Source organism: Trachinotus anak, unplaced genomic scaffold (assembly GCF_046630095.1).
Source record: "Trachinotus anak isolate AG129_WGS33_773 ecotype Australia unplaced genomic scaffold, CSIRO_AGI_Tana_v1 ptg000028l, whole genome shotgun sequence".
Classification (NCBI taxonomy): Eukaryota; Metazoa; Chordata; class Actinopteri; order Carangiformes; family Carangidae; genus Trachinotus; species Trachinotus anak.
This window is the reverse complement of record NW_027273879.1, coordinates 17,352,831-17,373,238: the sequence shown is the minus strand read 5'-3', so window position 1 is coordinate 17,373,238 and position 20,408 is coordinate 17,352,831. Positions and strand designations below refer to the sequence as shown.

The 20,408-nt window shown below is 42.2% G+C and overlaps 2 protein-coding genes across 3 annotated transcripts in view; one reads left to right on the top strand and one right to left on the bottom strand.

Moving 5' to 3' along the window:
- Positions 1 to 20,408, top strand: part of stom (stomatin) — an 80,146-nt gene that overhangs the window by 17,469 nt on the left and 42,269 nt on the right. The gene's annotated exons all lie outside the window — the stretch shown is intronic.
- Positions 10,596 to 20,139, bottom strand: barhl1b (BarH-like homeobox 1b). Its single transcript, XM_071465277.1, has 3 exons — positions 17,379 to 20,139; positions 14,441 to 14,663; positions 10,596 to 13,163 (listed from the first exon to the last, which is right to left on the bottom strand). Exons 1-3 carry the CDS (start codon positions 17,827 to 17,829, stop codon positions 12,860 to 12,862), a joined length of 978 nt encoding a protein of 325 aa, XP_071321378.1. The 5' UTR covers positions 17,830 to 20,139; the 3' UTR covers positions 10,596 to 12,859.

Sequence of the window (20,408 nt, the reverse complement as noted above, 5' to 3'; positions counted from 1 at the left end):
TTTCTTGGGGTGTTATTATCGTTGAGTTTGGGGACTGTCAAAGGGACGAGGCGCAGCACAGTTAAACTGGGACTCTCAGTACCCATCAGGCCCCTGTGAGTCTTTGTGAAGACGACACCACAGAAGGCGCCTTCCAGAGAAAGCGTCACATCCAGTTAGCAGACACCCGGCGCGCTAAAGAGGTTAAACTGCTGTGCCTGGCACAGCCAATTGTATTGATAACCGTTTGAAGCTGGTTTTCTCTCCTACCTGGCGTCACGCTTCACACACTTTATTCGGCTTGCCACTCCAGACAAACTTCAAACCTGGGAGAGTGTGTTTTCCTTCACTCAGGTGTATATAGGTGTGGGTGTCGGTGTGTGTGTGTGTGTGTGTGTGTGTGTGTGTGTGTGTGTGTGTGTGTGCGTGCAGAGCCAGGGGCCTTTGCTGCTGTTTGTTTGTGCTGCCTCCATTCTATAAACCAGCCCTCTGATCTCCCAGACAACATGCCTCCAAATTCCTCTGCCGTTCCTGCTCCATGTAAATATATCGGTGTCAGTTTGTCTGATGATGAAATGAGTATTAGGATCCGGAGCAAGGCAGGGAAACCACACCGCTTCTTTTGCGATTAAAGCCATCCTCTCGGCAGTGTGAGATCTCCAGCTTCTGTGCGTGTTAGAGAATAAAGTTTCTGCAAGCAGAAAAGTGTCTTAGCACATCTGTGTTTCCTCTTGACTTCTCGGTCTATTCCTACTTTTGCTTTACCGCTCTCTGCTCTTTCCCTCTCACACTCCACCAGTCTTTCGTTATCGGCTTGTTAGCCCGAGGTCCTCGCCTTGGCCTGGAGTTATGGCTCTGTCGGGCAGCTGCTCGGCCAGCCCTGGGGGTCCTCAGAGGCAAATGGCATGTCAAGGAGTGGTCACTGAGGTAGATTGTCTTTCACACAGTCAGCCTCACCGCCACCAGTCTCGCTTGTCCAATTAGGGGCTTTTTGGCCCCCTTTAAGTCCCTAGCCCGTCCACTCTTGATTGATTCTCCAACATCTCTGGCCCCAAGACGAACACACCTGACACCCTGCAAGAGCACAGGTACACATAAATACTGTGTGTGGGCAAACAAGCTCAAACACACATACACCAACACAAACTAGTGTATCCTGTTCTTGTCTGTACCTCCATGTGGACATGCTGATCTGATATTTATGTGCTTATGCATAATTAGGTAACTGCCAAATTAACCCAAGTGAAATAGCACGTGGGCCATACCTAGTCCTGACATCATAAGTCAATTAATTGATTATTTGATTTAAGTTTAATTTAAGTTATTTAGTAAGCAAAAATACCAATTATTAACTAGTTTCATCCTCTCAAATGTGAAGATTTGCAGCTTCTCTGCTGCTGATTTGAATATTTTTGGCTTTAAGAAAGTTGGTCAGACAAAACAGGAAATCTAAAGATGTCACCTTAGATGACTATTTTCAGCAAAGGTGTAGGTTTGGTCTCAACATTGGTAGGGACAGAACAAACACCTCTAAAACAAAGAGGACCTTTTAATGCTGTCAACTGAATGGTTTATTAACACACAAGATCTTTATTTAATTTAAATAAAAACTATACACAGTAAATTAAAAGTAATGAAAAGACAGTAAACTTTAGGCAATTACTTGTTTATGGAAAAGAGAGAAAAAAATAACAACAAAACAATATTTTAGCATTTTTGCATCCAACATCAACATGTTTATATTGATTAGTCCTACCAGTGTTTCCCCTTGATTTCACATTTAAAACTCGCTCCACCTTGACTGGTTACATTAGTAAGATGCTGCAGATCCACTGATGAATGATGAAAGGCTGGTAACGTTAGCTAGCTCGCAGGTTTTTATTCTAAATCACTGTGGCTGCAGGCTGCTTAGTTTACTACCTATTACTGACACTGTGGGGGATTAAAAAGCTCCTGATGTCTCTTTTTTGGTGACATTATATCTACAAAGTACACAATGAAGTTATGTGTGTTGTGCAACAGGCCCAAGCTTGAGGACTGGACTGACAGCACTGATAACTTACTCCACACTTATTGGTTCTCAGCCTATTTGTATATGACGTGAGCCTCCAGATAGTCCCCGCACTTTCAGCCAATTAAATGCTAGCACACCTAAATTGGTCATCTTGTAGCCTCTGGGAGGGCACGTCAAATTATCTAATGACTTCACTCTAAACATAGTGTGAACTAGTTCACTTAAATATTGGTCTGTCCCTACCAGCCATATGCAAACCTACACCCTTGGTTTTCAGATGCCTAAAACCACCTGATATGTTGATGTGAACGTAGATAAAAACTGACATTGTGTTAATTTGTTTGCACATTAAACTGACACTGATGAGTTTGCTGTGTAAATACAGTAGAGCCTTGCATAAGAGTGTGTTGATAGAGATATATTCATAGTCTAATGCTGCCTCTACGTTTATAATGACAATAATTTGGTGAAATCTCTGACATGTAAATCAGGCTCAGGCTGTGTCTGTCATCGCTGACTGAATTGATTGTTGTGTGCCTGCTCGCTCCCCTGTAGGCTACAAGCAGCATCAGTCACTTCCTTCCTGCCACAAACGACAGTGTTGCTCCCTTGATGTTTCTGCAACTTTCTCATAATTTATCCAGGGCTGAGACTTGAACGCTCAATGGAGCCAAACTGTCAAAAGAAATTCAACAGTCTGATACACTGATAACGTGTGGTTGGCTGATAATGACTTTCACTGGCTTCATATCATGATGATATGATAATATTGTTCTTTGCTTTATTAAACTTTGTCATCCAAATTAATGATTCCAAATTAACAGAGTCTCTCAAAAAAGAAAAAGTTACTGTATTTTTCTAGTGCTGAAATGATCGGTTCTATAATCAGATCGATCATTTCAGTCATTTATCAAGTCAACATGTCAAGGTCTGCTTCTTTACTTTTTTAATGCCACTGTCGTTTGAAAAGGTTTGTTTTTGGACCCTTGGTTGGATAAAACAAACAATTTGAACACGTCACCAGGTCTCTGCAGACTATTTTTGGTATTTTATAGAATTAATTGTCAATTTATTAATGGTAAAAATAATTATAATTGACAGTTATAATTAAATAATGAAAATTATTGTTAATTGCTGATCTAAAGTCTTTGTTTTATTCCCAAAAAGACTTGTATTGATACATATCACACAGCCCCACTAACATGAACATATTTCCGTCTTGGTTACATAATCAAAGTGTTTGCCTGATGCCCCTCTTCAGTAGCTGAACCCCTGTAGGTGCAGCACTTGTCCATGACTTCATTTACTCACAACTTAATGCACTTCATGAATTTGATTGTTGCTTTTTTTTCCTTTTAACCCTGTTTTTCCACACTCCACTCAAATCACTCCCTTTTGTTACAATCACATGGAAACTGACAAACAGCAATGACCCTGCTGGCAATAGCAGGAACCTATATATTTATTTTATTTTTATTACAAAGACACATGCCTCCCCCCAACTCAGCCACCTCCTCTTCGTTACCCCCACCAATGCACATAGAAGGAGGGAGGAAGGCCTAATTCAAACATGCGTGGTCCTGCTCTGCTCTCTGCCCTCCACCAGGAGACAGAGTGTGAGAGAGCTGCCAGACATCACACAGAAGCACCGTTAAAAATACATGTATACCACTCCTCATCATTTATTGATGGGCTCTCCTCCCTTTATGTTTATGAGGTGAGAGACCCCCCAGTGGCCCCTGGTCAGTGACCCCCAGGGTCCGCAGGGGTGTCCAAGAAACTGCCTGTTCCTTCTAATTTAGCCCGCTTTCAAATGAGACTAGATCGTGGACATTCCTCCACATGTATAAGTTGTATGCAGGGATCACTTATAAATAGTAAATTGCAGCTGTATTGAAAACTGTATAGTGTCAAGAAAAATGTGCTGTGCCTGCAAAGTTTGGTGAATCAGTTTTAGTTTGTTGACCATGGATGTATATTGGGATTAAGATGTATTTTTAAATGGTCTAACAACTGGTGTGATGAAATTCTTTCCCCCTGTTCAGGGCCGTGTACAGTGCATCCAGAAAGTGTTCACCCCGTCACTTTTTTTCACATTGTGGGATGTTGCAGGCTCATTCTGAAATAATTTCAATCTTTTTTATCATCATCAATCTGCATCCAACATCCCATAATAATAAAACAAAAACTGGATTTAGGAAACTTTTGTTCATTTCTTAAAATGAAAAACTGAAATACCACACAGTATTTAGAACTTTTGCTATTAGACTTTAAATTTATCTCAGTTTTCTCTCATTTCACTTGATCATCTTTGAAATGTTTCTACACCTTGACTAGAGTCCACCTGTGGTCAATTCAATTGATTGTACATTATTTAGAAAGGCACAAACCTGACAATACAAGGTCTCACAGCTGACAATACATATCAGAGTAAAAACCAAGACATGAGGAGGAAGGAACCACCTGCAGAACTCATACAGAGGATTGTGTCGAGGTCCACATCATGGGAAGGCTACAAAACATGCTGCATTGAAGATTCCCAACAGCACAGTGGCTTCCATAATGCTTAAATGGAGAAAGGTTGGAACAACCAGGACTCTTCCTGCAACTGGCCACCAACCGGAGCAAACGAGTGAGAAGGGCCTTGGTAAGAGAAGCAACCATGACCTGATGGTCATTCTGACTGAGCTTCAGAGATGTGGAGATGGGAGAAACTTCCAGAAGGACAACCATCACTGGGCTTTATGGCAGACCAGACAGAAGCCTCTCTTCAGTGAAAGACACATGAAGACTGCTTGGAGTTTGCAAAAAAGCATCTAAACGACTCAAGAAACAAGACAGAAATAAGATTCTCTGGTCTGATTAAACCAGGATTTAACTGTTTGGCCTCAATTCTAAGTTTCATGTCTGGAGGAAACCAGGAACTGCTCATCACCTGCCCAGTACCCTCCCAGTGGGGAAACATGGTGGTGGCAGCATCCTGTTGTGAGGGTTTCACTGGCAGGGACAGGGAGACTGGAAAACTGAATGGAGCAAAGTACAGAGATTTCCTTAATGAAAACCTGGTCCAGAGCACTCAGGACCTCAGACTGGACCAAAGTTTCACCTGCAAACAGGACAATGACCCTAACCACAGTCAAGATAACACAGGAGTGCCTTGGAACAACTCTTTGTCCTTGACTGGCCCAGTCAGAGCTCTGACTTGAAACCAATTGAACATCTCTGGAGACCTGATTATGTCTGTCCACTGACGTCCCCATCCAACCTGACAGAGCTTGAGAGGATCTGCAGAGAAAAATGGCAGAAAATCCTCAAATCCAAGTGTGGAAGACTTGTCACGTCACACCCAAGAAGACCGGAGGCTGTAATCGCTGCCAAAGGTGCTTCAGCAAAGCACTGAGTAAAGGGTCTGAATACTTATCTCAATTTGATATTTCAGTTTTTCCTTTTTACAAAAAAAACTATAATTCTGTTTTCTGTTTGTCATTTTTTGGTGTTAGGTGTAGATTAATGAGGGAAACAGTGAATTTAAACAATTTGCAACACAAAAAGTGAAGTCTAAATACTTTCTGATTGCACTGTCTATTTATATATTATTAATGAAAAAAAAACATTTATATGTTTGATATGTTTAATGTAGACATAATTCTTACGTTTTAAAATCTGTATTTAATTCTGTGCTGGGCATAAATGTAGTGCTGCAGTCTGGGACATGGGTTGCTCCATTATTTATTAGAAAAAGTACAACAACAAATTCCATGTACAACCTACAAATGGAATTCAGGAAGGCAAAAATGCTGCAAAACTGTGACAAATCAGTGGTCTGCCCTGTCCTGATGGAGGAAACATCAGTTCTGCCTCCAGCATTCAAATCTCAGACCAATATAATATATAATATGATTTAGAGTTTCTTATAGAACCATTTTTATCCTATTTGAATTTAATTAAATATTCACAGCAGTATCAGATTCACTGAGCTCTTCACAGGATAGACAGTATTTAAAGTCTGAAATGCAAAATTCAGTAGCCAATCTACATCACTGACACAACAGTCTGTGTAGAAATTCCCCATCTTTGCTTACCTTAGTTAGTGAACAAACAAAGACCACGAGGAAGCCTGTGAATCTATACACTTTCCGACATACAGCCAATCATTATGTGTGACATCACCTGGAAACAGCAGATCTGGTGGGCCGGGCACATCTGGTACCTACACCGGCTTTGCCATTTCCTTGAATGTCTTTGTCTAGAAGTCATGGACAGATCAGTGTGAGATTTACTCATTGCTCCATGTTGTTGTCTGGTCCCAGAGGTATTTCCAGGGCCGGTTAGCTGGTGGGGGTCAGGGCCTCAGGGTGTTTTGTTTTTTTTTTTTTACTGCCGTGTTGTCTGGCTGAAGTGGCTGCTGAGAGAGCAGTGTGGCAGGCGGTGCAGCCTGCTGTAACACAACAAGGTATTGATTGAATAATCTCTGTGTCATCTGATAGTAATGTGGCTTACACCGACCCCCTGCTGCGAGCTACACAGGTTTTACTGCTCCCTGGGAAAAGTGGACACAATAATCATATCAGGAAGAAATCAAGAATTAGTTTGTGAATTTATGACTTCTTGTACTTTTTTATGTTCTTTATTCCACAGTGTGTTTCCATAGCACTTTTAAAAAGTATATCTATATCTCTATTCACACTGCCAGTTGCCAAGGTTGCGGAAGCTCAGCCCTCCAGACTTTTGTCAGGTTTGTTGTATTGCAGGGTGACAGCGGCCTCCCTGTTGTCTTGTTGACTATTAAAAGTGAACCATGTTGTTTTCAGGGCTGCGTGTTGAACTGATGCAGTTTTTGGACACAGACTGAAATGTGGCCATTTGGACCAAATATCAAACATTAGCATGGGATACTTGGTCAAATGCTCATAGTCTTGTTCTTGACTTGTTGATTTGATATTTTCTTATCTACTTAACAGTTTTATTCATTTTAGACTGTATTTTATGTAAGTACACTTCCTTCACAGCTAATTTATGTTGACACTAAAACACTGTGGCATTTTAGATATTTCACTTTAAAAATTTGTTTATATCGTTAATAAGAGAAATTTTCAAGAGTAAAAATATGTTATATTCCTCAATATGAGACATACAACATTTTCTTAAAGATTTAAGTGCTTAAGTTTAGGTGTCACTGTTCAGCTGAACAACTTGTTGGAATATCAGTTCAGAGATGGTGTGATTTTATGGTGGCTACAATATTTCTCATGTGACCAAAAAAAGTATTAACAAAATGTGTGAAAGTCATGTCACTGTTAGTTACATCTAAATACAAACCAGTATTAACATGAAAACATTTAATTCATCTCATTGAAGCTACACCTTTTGATGCTATTTTATGACTTTTTAGCAACTACAAGGATAGCCACAGGGGAAACTATCTTGGAATAATGTGTACACGTTCTTCCCATTGTGTCACCATTGCCTGAATGCAGTGTTAGTCAGCCTACCTGCTGTCACATATATGCTAATCTCAGTCAGTCAGCTTGGATATGCTCCGTCCTCTGCAGTCCAGGAGAAGTGAAAGAATGAGAGGTTTCTCTATGTGTGTGGTGGTGAAGCAGCAGCTCCACCTCTTTTCTTCCCAGCGTCTATCCCCCTTCTCCCGCTCTCCTCTCCTCCTCTGTCTCCCTCCCTAACCCTCCTTCTGATCCGAGAGGAAAGCTTTCATTATTTGCAGAGATTGGGCTGTCAATCCCCGCGCCCCTGACCTAAGTTTGTAGTTCTTCCCCCGTCATATTGGGGAAATGATTAGTAGGGTTATCTCCCCTCCACTCGGTGAGGCTTTCATTCCTCCTTGCGGCCCCCCAGTACCTCCAGGCAAGGAGGGGATCTCTAACCGCCCGGCTGCTGCTCTCCTTTCACTTCTCACACTCTCCCTCTTTACACTTGCTGATATCATGTAGCCTACTTCATCTCTCTAAATGTCTTTGTTCATTGCTGAGTCAGATTCATATTTACGTTAACCTCCTCTCTTTTCCTTTGCCTCATTTTCAGCTACTGGATTAAAAAAAAAAAAGTTAGTAGAATAAAGTGAGGTGACATTTTTATTTTAGATTTTAATGTGAATGAGAAATAAAATGTACTTGGGAAAATTATGACTTTGTCAGGGTCAGTATAGTCTTATATGATTTATCCTACTTTCCCCTGCTGCTCTAAACACAGCAGACAAACTGAACATCAGTGCATCCAACTGTAGCCTATATTTGCATTTTTACCTTATAGACTGAAGCAGCCTGATCCTATTTAAAACAGACCACCATATTTCCAAAAGAAACACGTACATACAGGCCTTTCTCATTTCTCTTTCTCTTTAAAAAAAAAAAAATCATTTCCCATGTTTAATTTTTCAAACTTTTATTGTCCTGCTGAGAGAGAGAGGGAGAAAAAACAAGCCTTTGTGTATGGATGTTAGAGAAAAAAAAAATCTTAACTGTCAAACACTTTGTTTGGAGTATTACACATGAGGGTCTGTGTGTAATAAAGTGCCTTTGCTCTATTTTGAAACGCGTCTGTGTGCTGTTATGGCTTCAAAGGTTACTCCAAAATGCCCCACATACATGTAGTATGTAGGATATAGCAGCTATACACGTGTGGGAATAAATGGATGTAATTTCCTCTCTGACTAACTGCACGTATAATAGCCCATGTAAAGCCACGTTTCGCTTGTGCGCACGAAACTGTAAAATTAGTTCTTTTCGTTTATGGCTATTGTGAAGGGGGAAACGGCAAAATAGGCCATGCCTTTCTTGAACATTTTAATTGATCTATTTTTCATCCTCCCCGCGGATTTTTTTTCAACAAAACGCTGGCAGTGTATCGCAACAATCCTAATGCAAGCCGCAGATTTGCTCCATTGGTCCACTGAAAGGAATGAAAGGAAATATAAAAGCTCCCACGCCACGAGCACAATGCAAATTACGCTTTGATTCACTCTTAATTTCATCAAAAGGTTGTTTTTTTGTTTAGTTTTTTCGTTTGAATTATTATTATTATTAGGAGTCCATGGGATTAAGCAGAGTCACTGATCCTCTGGGTCTAAGCCTTTTTTTTTTTTTTTTTTTTGTCTGTCGGGAGCTCAACGAGACTCCATCCGCACTTCATTAACCCTGAGCCGGGGACAATCCACGGAAAGAGCCGGGGGATTTACCACCAGCCTTTCACATGCAAAGAAAAGTGAAAAAAAAATCTCCGAGCCATCCAACAAGACACACGGGGGCTTTTCCTTATATAATCAGCTGTGCACTTTGCAAGAATAACCCCCTTTTTATAAAAAGGGTCGTCGTTATCTGGATCGGTCACGGATCCTCATGATGGGACTATAATGACCTTTTGGCAAGTTGGGAGATGTTTGATTTTTTCGCTTCCCTTTTCTCCTTTTCACTTTCGCCGTCGTCAGAACCCGGCGGCTCGGCCCACTGTATTTTTAATGCAATTTTCCGCATCATAAATGCGGCAGTTACCAGGCCGTCAGTCTGATATTTCACGGCGTGGTCAGCCACTAAGTGGAGGCCCCAGATAACAGGTGCCATGCGTGGATGACAGCAGGGGGAGCTGGCTATCAAACCCATTATCGACTTTCAATTAAAACCTATTAAAGTCTTTTGTCTAATCGTTAACATCCTACACGCCAAGTCTTGTCCGTCAGCCTGAACTCCTTTAACCCCCAACGCGCCACGGCCGGATAACTTTGAGTCCACACAGACCTGCGGGGGTGGGGGGGGGGGTGGAGTGCTGCTGGTGCTTGGGTGGTTGGGTGAAATTTGTATGGAGGAGGGAGGGGTGGTGACGGTGGAGCCGCTGACCAGCTGTCCCCACGCTGATCCCCGGTCTACAGTCAGCTCCAGCCCGGTCACCAGCTGTTGGAGCCGTTTGGCAGAGGAGCGCACATCCAGCGCCCTCAAGGAAAAGAAGGATGGAAACAATCAATTTCCAAATGGGATCATTTAGGGCACTTAAACAATTGCGCACATAACATTAATATTTCATCTCCTGCATTGTTTATGGAAAACGAATTGGAGTTGCGGCTGTTAATTTAGGAAAGTGGGAATGGTGGAGGGGGGTGGGGGGGGTGGGGGGGTGGGGGGGGTGGGGGGGGGGGGGGGGGGGGGTGAACAGGACAGAGGGTCCATTTTGGACAGAACATCCCTCTGCCTTGTTGGCCCTTCTCTAAAGACATTAGCTGGAATTGATCTTTGATTGCACTTTTGAACGTGTGTGTGTGTGTGTGTTTGTATGTGTGTGTGTGTGTGTGTGTGTGTGTGTGTGTGTGAAAGATAGAGGGGGCGGGGGGCGTGCGTGTACTACGTGATGTGCGCGCGCTTTGCTATCAATTTCTAGCTCAACTTTTCCCTGCATATAAAACTGTTCGTAAATTTATAGCCTACCCTAAAAATAAAACATACAACACAGAGATGGAACCGAATAAGGTCAATATTTTTGCAATTAACACAGAGTAACATTAACATTTGTCCAAATTGAAGTTAGTTGTAAAAAATCTTTCTCCAAATCTCCGCTCTTCTTCTGAAAAGGTTAAGAAAACGGATGTTAAAGCTCTTGCTCCAATGTGACACTTTTATTAACTTTTTTTTTTATCACGCCCTCATCTCAGCATTAAACAAATTAAATCAACCACACTAAACCAAACAGAGGAGGGAAAATCGTGTGACAGACATGTTCAAATTCATTCAAACACGTTTTCCTCTAATAGAAACCCGCGACTCCTTAAAATAGTGTTTATTTTCGAGCTGCTTCCAGAAAAGTGGAGTTGTTTAATTAAAGCTGCACCACCCATCTCCCCAACCTTTGCTCATTGACACTGACATGTGTTCATATCACTTTGTAAGAAAAACTCTGATGGTTTAAAACAGTGGGCAGTCGAGCTCTCTGCCTCAAAAACATCAGGCCTTTATAACTAAATTTGTTTCTATATTTAATAAAAAAGGTCGTTTTTTCGTTTGGTTTGATGAGATACAGACTTTTATTTTGGAGATACAGACTTTTATTTTGGTGCCAGACCATGAAATCTTCTACATTTTGCGCCAAGTTATTTTTGCTTTTTGCGAGTCACGTTACAAGAGTGACAGGCCTGATGCGTATTTGTTGTTGTTCGAAATTAGTTAAATTATCTGTTAAAAAACACGCATTACCCACAACGGGTGGACAAAACAACACAATAAAGCAAACCTGTAGCGCAACACAGCCACAAACTGCAGCTTCCAACTATGAATCAACAAATCTCAACAAAGTGAAGCATCACCGGCCTCACAGCTGTCGCGTCGCCTTCATTAGAGACTGTGGTGGTGCTGCTGCTCCGTCCACCTCCTGCAGGTTTGAGGTGGTGAAATCCATTGTACGGAATAACCCCACCCCACGTGTTGATTCCACCTGACATAACCCACGCAGCCACGCCATTAAATGAAAGACTTTTATTTCCACATTTATAAAAGTAATTCTCTTTTACATCAAATCCCCCCTTTTTCTGTCCAACTTTTGCTGTGAATTTCACCAAAAAAAATGAACTTCACGAAATGGGGAGAGAGTTTGGGGGAAGCTAGAGGAAAGAAAAAAAATTAAATTAAAAAATTAAAATTAAAAACGATCCAGGAAATATACAAGAACCACTCCACAAGTTTGATATCTGCAATATACATTTTCACCAAAGGAGAGTATAACAGGTAAGGGTTATCACGGCGTCATATGAAATAACATAAGTAATGCACAACGTCTGTTCAAATACATCTATAGCAAATCGACAGGCAGTGACACCTGGGCGTGGAACCGAGTCCAATCGGTTTGTTTATCGAAAAAAAAAAAAAAAAGAAACATCACTGAGGTGACTGCCTCCCCCCGATCACCCCTCTGCGGGGATAAAACTGCTTTTTTATAAATTACTCGACATTTTTACTTCGCTAAAACTTCAACTAAGAACAAGAAAAAGACTTTATATAGATTTATTTCTTTCCGTAGCTCTCGTGTTTGTGCCCGCCCGTGGGTCCAGGCAGGTAGTCCATCCTTTCTCAGACAATATGTTTTTTCTTTTTTTTATTGATTTATTTATCTGATGGCTAATCTAGCCTATTATGTTAAACTGGATCACCGTGGTCTGAAAAAGACGCACTAATAGATCAAACAAACCAAAAAGTTTCTTTAAAATCAGTCTCTTTCGAATAAAATGCAAAATATTCTTATTTACAGGTTTATGACTGCTGATCAGCTTGTTCTTCACGTGTAAAGAAAAATCAATGTCATTGTACAAAGAAAATAATAATAATAATAATAAAAAAAGAAAATTAACTAATTGTTCCTTTGGATCCCCAGACTACATTATATTCAAATTACATGGAAGAATATTGGTTTCCGCCTTCGCCACTATCCAGGAACGTCCACAATGACCTATAATAATAATAATAATAATAATAATAATAATAATAATAATAATAATAATAATAAGTCAGTAGGAGGTGTAATCAACAATTGTATCTGTTGTTGGGAAAAACTGAAAATACTGAAGCTGGGATCAAATAAATACATAACTTAAATACTTTGATTCATGTTGAAAAATAAATAAGTTATAAATAAAGCTCATGTCCCCCCCCCCCCAAAAAAGAGAAAAGATCCTTCCACTCAGACAGTTTGAGTCTCAGTCACAAAGCTCCGTCCACAGGCTTCAGCCTAAATCGGTTTTTCTACCGTATCAAGGCTGAGAAGTTTCTTTTTTTAATTTTTGTTTCTCTTGTTCGTCACGTTTTCATCTTTTTCCGTCTTTGTCTCATTTCTCCTAATGAGTCCCAAGCTGCCAAGGTCGGCGCTGAAGGGGCCGGCTCACCGCTGCTGAGCCGGCCGGGGAAGCACGCCGGACATGGGGGGAAGAGGAGGCGGCGGAGGCGGCGGCTCGCTGCCCCCCTGCAGGCCGTGCAGCAGGATCCGCGGGACCAGTGGTCTCTGCAGGGCCGGCGGGGGCGCCGAGGGGCCTCTGTACAGGTAGAGGGCGGCTCCGGGGTCCAGGTTTGACACCAGGCTCTGCGGGTAGAAGTACGGGGACGGGAACATCCTCTGCAGGGCAGAATAGTTTCCAGCTTCCGCCAACAGCTCGAGTCCCACCGCCGTCTGTCTCTTCCACTTTGTCCTGGAGGAGATGAAAGACCAAGTTTTAGCCGTTAGCAAAACTATAAGCCAATTTCTAAATGTGGTGTGTTTGAATCTGACACACCAAAACAACTCCCATCTGTTTACCTGGGGTCCAATTAGAAGTCAGAGTAGCCTACATCTGTTTCCTTTTTTTCTTTTTAAATCACCAAAATCTCCAACCTGCCACTTGTATTCACACCCAAGGATGTCTGTTAGATTGCTAGTTTGCACTCCACACAGGTGAATAATTCATAATAAAGATAATTGAGTAGATATAGTGGTTTGTTTGAATTATTGATATGCACACATGCAACGATGCATTATTCATACTCCAAAGTGTTGTGTTTTTATATTTATTTATGTCATTTAGCTGCCTGAGAGTCAAAGCTGTGGACAAATAAATGCGGAAGGTAATTCAAGCGAAAACTGCAGAAAACATGTTTTTACATTGACGAAGACGTTTCTTTTATAAGCTGGTGCATGTTCAGAGTTTTATTTATTTACAAAAAGTTGACACCTCGGTTTGCAAACTATTTGCAGGTTCATTGTATATCACTGCAAACCTTCTAAAAAAGTTATCTCATGCGTGGAGATGCTGAAAACGGAAGAAATGAGGTCTGCAGCACTGAGCAGCATCAAAACTCACCAACAAATGGGATTTGTGTTGATTCAGGGAAAACGTCACTGAACGATTTCATCGTCTTTCAATAGAAAGATCAAATCGAAACTAAATCAAGGTTGCCAAAAAAGAAATAAAATAAAAGTCACCCTGGAGGCGTTGGCAATGACAGTTTCTCTTAGGGAAGGTATCAAATCATTTAATCAGTTGTAAATCAATACCTGCTCCTGTAAATGTACTTGACGGAGGCCTATGTCATTTTAAAGTCACAGCTGGAGCTGTACAAACCAGTCAGCCCATTCATCAACTGACTGAAAAGGAATCAAACAAACTTCAAAATGAAAATGCCACTGTCTCGTATGATGTTTAAATGGACTGCTTTGCTCTATTTTCTGACATTTTATAGCCCGAACGATTAATCAATTAATCGAGAACAAACGGCAGATTAATCAATAATTAATAGGATGCTTAGTTGCCGTCCTGTTGGCAGTGACTCAGGTTAAATGAACTCATGCCACCTTTAGGGTGATGGTGGAAGGAAAACATGGCGTCCCTGGATCCATCCAGTCATGAGTCAGCCGTGAGAAACCAGATTACCCCCCCTACCCTCCTCCTGCCCCCCCCCCCCTCCCAAGAAACAGGAGCAGTGTCCTTACCTCCGGTTCTGGTACCAGGTCTTGACCTGCGTGTCGGTGAGGTTGAGGGAGGCCGCCAGCTCCATGCGGTCCTGGACGCTCAGGTACTTCTGCCGCTCGAAGCTGCGCTCCAGCTGGGCCAGCTGGTGGTCTGTGAAGGCCGTCCGGGCCTTCCTGGGCTTCTTGAGCCGGACCTGAGGACTGTCTCTGCTGCTGGAGATCTCCCTGTCCCCCTCCTCTTTCACTGGAGGACAGAAGCAGCGCCGATGAGAAGAGACAAAAAAAGGAGAGAAGGAGTTAGAGCAGAGCCGAGGCCTCTCTCACAGTACACCCATCTTTGTGTGGACGTGCAGCGGCTGCGGAAATAAATCTGTGCTGCAGCAGCCGGCAGCTCTGAAGCAGACAACTATCAGTGTCAACGACATTAAAAATGGATTAAAAACGGAAAATGTTATGGCCCAGCAGATTCTCACCAGGGTGAAGCTGCTTACTTTAATCAAGGGTTTAACTCAGGAGAAAGTCCTAAAATATGAAGTGAACTCTGGTTGGATCAAGGCAAGACTGAATTTTAATAACTTCATTGCGTGTATTTTTATTTTTTTTAAACGGGAAACTCTGAGCAGCACGTCCCATGTGAGAGGTGCTAGCCAATAAAAAGGGTTAAGTGGCTGAAAAATTTCAGCTAATAATAACAATAAAAATACTTGCTCGCCATCTGAAAAGATGTGTTTGGCTTTGGAGAGCTTAATTTAGTTTTTAAATGTAATTTTAAAAAGAGGAGGAAACCACTTTTTAAAAAACTTTTTAAATTTATTTAAAAATCACTGGTTTGAACATGTTTCCAGTGGTTCCAATGCACAGTTTGCTTCACAAAGGAAGTGACAAAAACGCTTCGAACATTTATTGTTAAAATGTTAAAAAAAATGTCTGAGTTTTTTTTTTTTTCTTTTCTTTTTTTTTCTTGTTTGTTTTTTTAATTTTATCTGCACGTCTTTCTAACAGTGGCTGCACATGAGAGGGAGAGAGTGCAGGGTGCGAATCACGGCGCCAGACTCAGCGCCTATAGGCGACGTGGAGCTGTTTGATTTGGTCTTAAATTGATATGAAAAGCTCTTCCAATATTCTCACTTCCAATCTGATATTTCTCCCGTCAGTAGACCCGCAGCCTTTGTTCTTTTTCTGCCTGTTGTCATGTCAGGGCGAGCATTGATATACACTCCTTCAATTCTCGAGAAAAAAAAAAAGAAAAAGAAAAGAAAAGAAAAAGGGGAGGGGGGGGGTCCTGGTAGTTGAATAGTTGAGTCGTCTCAAGAAGCACAATAATCCGCCTAATTGAGCCACAAGGGAAGGACGAGCCTTTCAACCGCGACCGGAGGAACTTCACAGGACCGTGGAAATGAGTGGGAATCAAGAGCCGGGCGGCCTTGCGCGGTTACAAATCTGATTAGCGCCGGGGACAAATTGCATCAAATCCCTGAAATATTATAGGAGGCGGCTTCGTGGAAATCAAAGCCACCGTGCAGGCGCTCTGTGGGCCCCGCGGCTCCGTCAGTCACTCCGCGCGTGGATGAGCATCTCCATCCACGCTGTGACACGCGGGGGCGCGCGGGCGCACGCACGCACGCACGTGCACACACGGAGTTTGTTGAGCATTGATGACGTGAGGCCGAATCGATAAGTTACAGGAGGACAGGGAACTAAAGGAGGCAATTGTTAGAGCCTATCAGAGAAGATTATGATAGGACTATAATAATAATAATAATTCATAATAAGAATCATAATTTTCAGCTTGTATCAAATGTGATTTTTAGTAGAATATTTTCCATTGTAGGCTGCAGTGGTGTCTTCTTTCCAGGCTGCTTCATTAAACTGTCAGTGGAGGCGACATGTGTGTTATGGCTGACATGATTGGAAACAGAGAGGCCCTTGATGGTATTTATCTGGAGGCGACCCTGTCATCTCTCTCCTTCTTGCCTCCCTAACATCAACAGATGCTTCCTGGATGTTCTGCACGCAGCCAGTCGTTGGTTTTCAAATGTTATAGCTGTAATAACTTCAATAAACTCAGTAGCTCCTTACTCTGCAGCTAAACGTCCTGGTTTCACCACCGCGATGCAGCAGCAGCGGGTCGGGTCGATTTTTGCTCATTGGTGGCTTCCGGCCTGCCACTAGTGAAATGTAGCTACTATCAATTTATTTCAAAAGATCAGTCAAGATCAGTGTTTCCCAAATTCAAAAAGCTGACTTGCCAAATGTTATTTTTACATTATTTTAGTAGAAAATAATTTGAAAAGCCCAAAACACATTCCAAAAAATACCTATTTTAATTATGTCTTTTTCTTTGTTTTTTTTTTTTCATTATTACCCAACAAGCAAAATTCTCATATTATACTTCGGACAGTATTCATATTTATATTCATATTTATATTTATATTATATTTTGGACAACATTGCTTTCATTTTATTTTATTTTATATTCGAAATATACTTTAGACAGCGTTGCATATATTTTATTTTATTTTTTATTTATTATATTATTATTATTTTTATTTTTATTCTCAAATTATACTCTGGAAGGCGTGTTATATATTCTATTTTATTCTTTAATTTATGTTATGTTATTTGATTTGATTTTATTAAATAATCGTTATTTAGCCTCATGAGGTTCGTCCAAATTAAAAATATGTTTTCAAGACAGCGAAAGTTGCAACAAAACCAGTCCTCAGCGGCTGAACACATACAAAAATGTAGGTCTCAAAAAGTCACTTGTAAACAGGAAAAAGTCGCTCAACATCGCCACATACAACTAACATATAATTCTACAGAATTAGTCTGTTTCTACGTGAGCCAGAAGTCCAGTATGAAACCAAGAGTCCAAATCAGTGTCACCTCCAATCTCATCCCCAAGGCTGAGCAGTTCCTTCACTGTATCTACAGACACACAGGTCTCCATCCTTACCTTTATATTCACTGTCTGACGACGAGTTGCTGTGGATTTTCTCCATAAAGTCGTCCGCTATCTTCGAGGCCAGCCTCCCCGCCTCCTGAGTCGGCTGTCCATTGCTGGAGTAGGGCGCACAGGCGGCCAGAGGCTTACAGTCCGCCAGAATATCTCTGATGAGGAACGACGAGGTCACGGTCCTCTGCTGCGACCCCGCCGATATCTGTGCGTGCTGGAGGTGCGGCGGCAGGCCGACGCCGTGACCTTGCCTCTGGGCCACCTCCTCCACGCACTCCCTCCTCGGTGACGGAGGCGACGAGCAGCCGCTCTCCACGTCTGATCTCGGGCTGAACTCCAGAGGCGAGCGGCACTCCCCCACCAGGCTGTCCCCTTTGGACACCGGACTTCCCGGCCTGTGGGACAGCAGCGAGTCGATGCCAAAACTGGACCCGTTGGCGGACGCCTCCATTGTCTTGATCGCGGCCTCCTCAAACTACCATTTGGTATTCAGGACAAGTTTTATTTTAGGGAGGAGGGGGGTGTTTAAGTCTCAGTTGATCCAGCAGAGGAGAAAGAACCCCCCCTCCCCGAAACCAACAAAAATGTTTTGGGATACGCTATAAATAAAATAAATGCATCCACTGTCTCCTGTTTCCCAACTGGTTCTTCACAGAGAAAATATCTCCAGTCTAAGTTGCGTTACAACAATCGTCCATGCATCCGGTTCTCTGGTGTTTGTCAAGTCTGAAAAGATGAGTCCTCCTGAAATCGATGGAGTCACAATCGATTCTTTCTGCTTCCTTCAGGATCAACTCCTCCTGCTTTGAGTTCACAAACCTCGCCGGGACGATGAGCCAGCTGCTGCCGAAATGATCTCACCTGCAGAGCCCGCAAAGACACAGAAGTACTGACTGTTTCTTTCTATTTTGGAGCAACAACGAGCCGCTTTCTTCGGGGAAATGCGTTTCAGCACCATGGACAGGTACAGGCGCGTCGGACCGGAGAGGGGACCGGAGGAAAAGGTTCAGGGCAGCTCGTCATGTGGTCGCACATGCGTCAGAGGAAAACTGCTCGCATTCTTCTCAGCAGAACAACAAAACCTCACAAAAACAGGAAGCGGGGGGAGAGAGAGAGAGAGAGAGAGAAGAGTCCGAGAGCTGCAGCAGGAAAAGAAAGCAGCAAAAGAGGAAGAGGCGGAAGACGCGGGACGATTCGATGCGCGCTGCAGAAGCGAAAAAAGGGAGAGGTAAACTGGGTTAAATAGTCACAACTGGCAAGAAAGAGGACGAGATGCGGTGGGGTGGGAGGGAATCCCAAAAAATTGAACTTGAGGAAAAGTCAGGAGCTAGGTTTTAAGAGCGCCTCGTCCACGTGAGTCCCCTGTGACAAGCCTTCATTGGCTGAGCAGAGCTGGAAGTGGACCTCCCCACACGCCCACTCTGCCTCCCACCTCCCACCCTCCCTCCCACCCTCTCCTCTCTGGCTCATCCTCACTTTGATAAAAGAGACACTGAATTCATCAGGAGACTCAGATCCAACTGTTTACAGGCAATTTTCACACTGTTTGCTTTCATTACATCATTGATGAGGCTTATAATGGGGTTATTATGTGGAGCGGCTCGGCGTTTTTCTCCCCGACTCCTTTTCTTTGACTGGATTCCTCTCCCACCTCCACAGATCCGTACCTTCACACAGATTTTTCCTCAGCCTTTTAGATTTGAACCTCATGACTAATTTTTATTTTTAAATTTAGCTTCGTTTTTATTACTATGTCGGATTATCTGATTTAATATTGTTTGCAGCTGGAAATGTTTTGATGTTTTTGATTGAGAAATTCATTAAGAAAACGGACTAAATGAAAATTGATATAAAAAATATACAATTGTTTTATTATTATTATTATTAATATTAGTGTTATTATTATCGTTATTATTATTAGTCTGTTGATGGCTGGTGGTGATCTTATGGTTAAAATAGCCTGAAAAAATGCCTGTTATTGTTATTATTATTATTATTGCTGACCATCATGACCGTTTCAGTCTGGCATTTTTATTTTTAGTTGTCACGCATTTTCCTTTATATTTGTTCAACTTCAGTCAAAAATCTCAACTTTAAAGTCTCAGGAACAGACACAATGTGGCCACCGTGACAAGATGTTTTTGTGTTAGGTTCAAATTTGAGGATAAAGACTATGGGAAATGTAATAAAACAAACTAACAGTCATCATTTAGCGCATAATAACGCCCTAATAGTCCCTGGTAATTACATACAATAGTCTGAGCAGCGTGACGCAAAACTTCACACAACCATTGTGCGCACTTTCCACCTTAACACGCGTGAAATACCATTGTGTGCACTTTCAGCTCCATCCCGCACAACAGTTTGCCCCGTGCGACGGCCTCGACAGCCCCTAATAATCTAACTAACCCCCCCCTCATCATCATCGACACCCCCGCACCCCCCCCCCCCCCCCCCCCCCTCCCTCCCACCCCATGTGACCACCAGATTGGAGGCGCGCGTCGGTCTCAGACACCGGCAGGTTAGTGAATCCGCTCCCCGCTCCCATGGGGTCCCATCACGGCTGCAAGCTGTCACATGTGAGGCGGGGACAACACAGATATAAGGCAACACACACCCTGACTTAGCTGTTTCTTTCTCCTCTGCTGGTGCATGAAAAGGAGCAGTGGTTTGATGCTTTTCTCTCACAGTTTTTTTTTGTCTTCCTCTCTTTATCCTCACTGTGCTGCGCGTCCACAGGCTCCAGTAATGTTGACGTAAATAAATCATAAGGTGATTAAACTGACTTCTTCCTTTTTGTGATCATCACTTGGCCTTTAAAACTTAGAGAAGCTTTCATTATTCTCATTTGTTTGTCAAAAGATGTAAAAGTACTTATGTATTTATTAGAGTTTCATTTTAATGTTTTTTTTTCTTTTTTCGTAACCATTTATTATTTTATCCACATTTTCTTTGGGAAAAATAAATTGGGTAAATTGAGATTAAATGGGTTTATAGCTCTGCCTCCAGACAAGCTAGCTAAATATTGGA

Coding starts and splice junctions, on each gene's coding strand:
- barhl1b (XM_071465277.1), bottom strand. CDS start 17,829: ATGGAGGCGTCCGCCAACGGGTCCAGTTTTGGCATCGACTCGCTGCTG. Junction 14,664..17,378: donor GTCAGACAGTGAATATAAAG/GTAAGGATGGAG, acceptor TCTGTCCTCCAG/TGAAAGAGGAGGGGGACAGG. Junction 13,164..14,440: donor ACCTGGTACCAGAACCGGAG/GTAAGGACACTG, acceptor CATCTCCTCCAG/GACAAAGTGGAAGAGACAGA.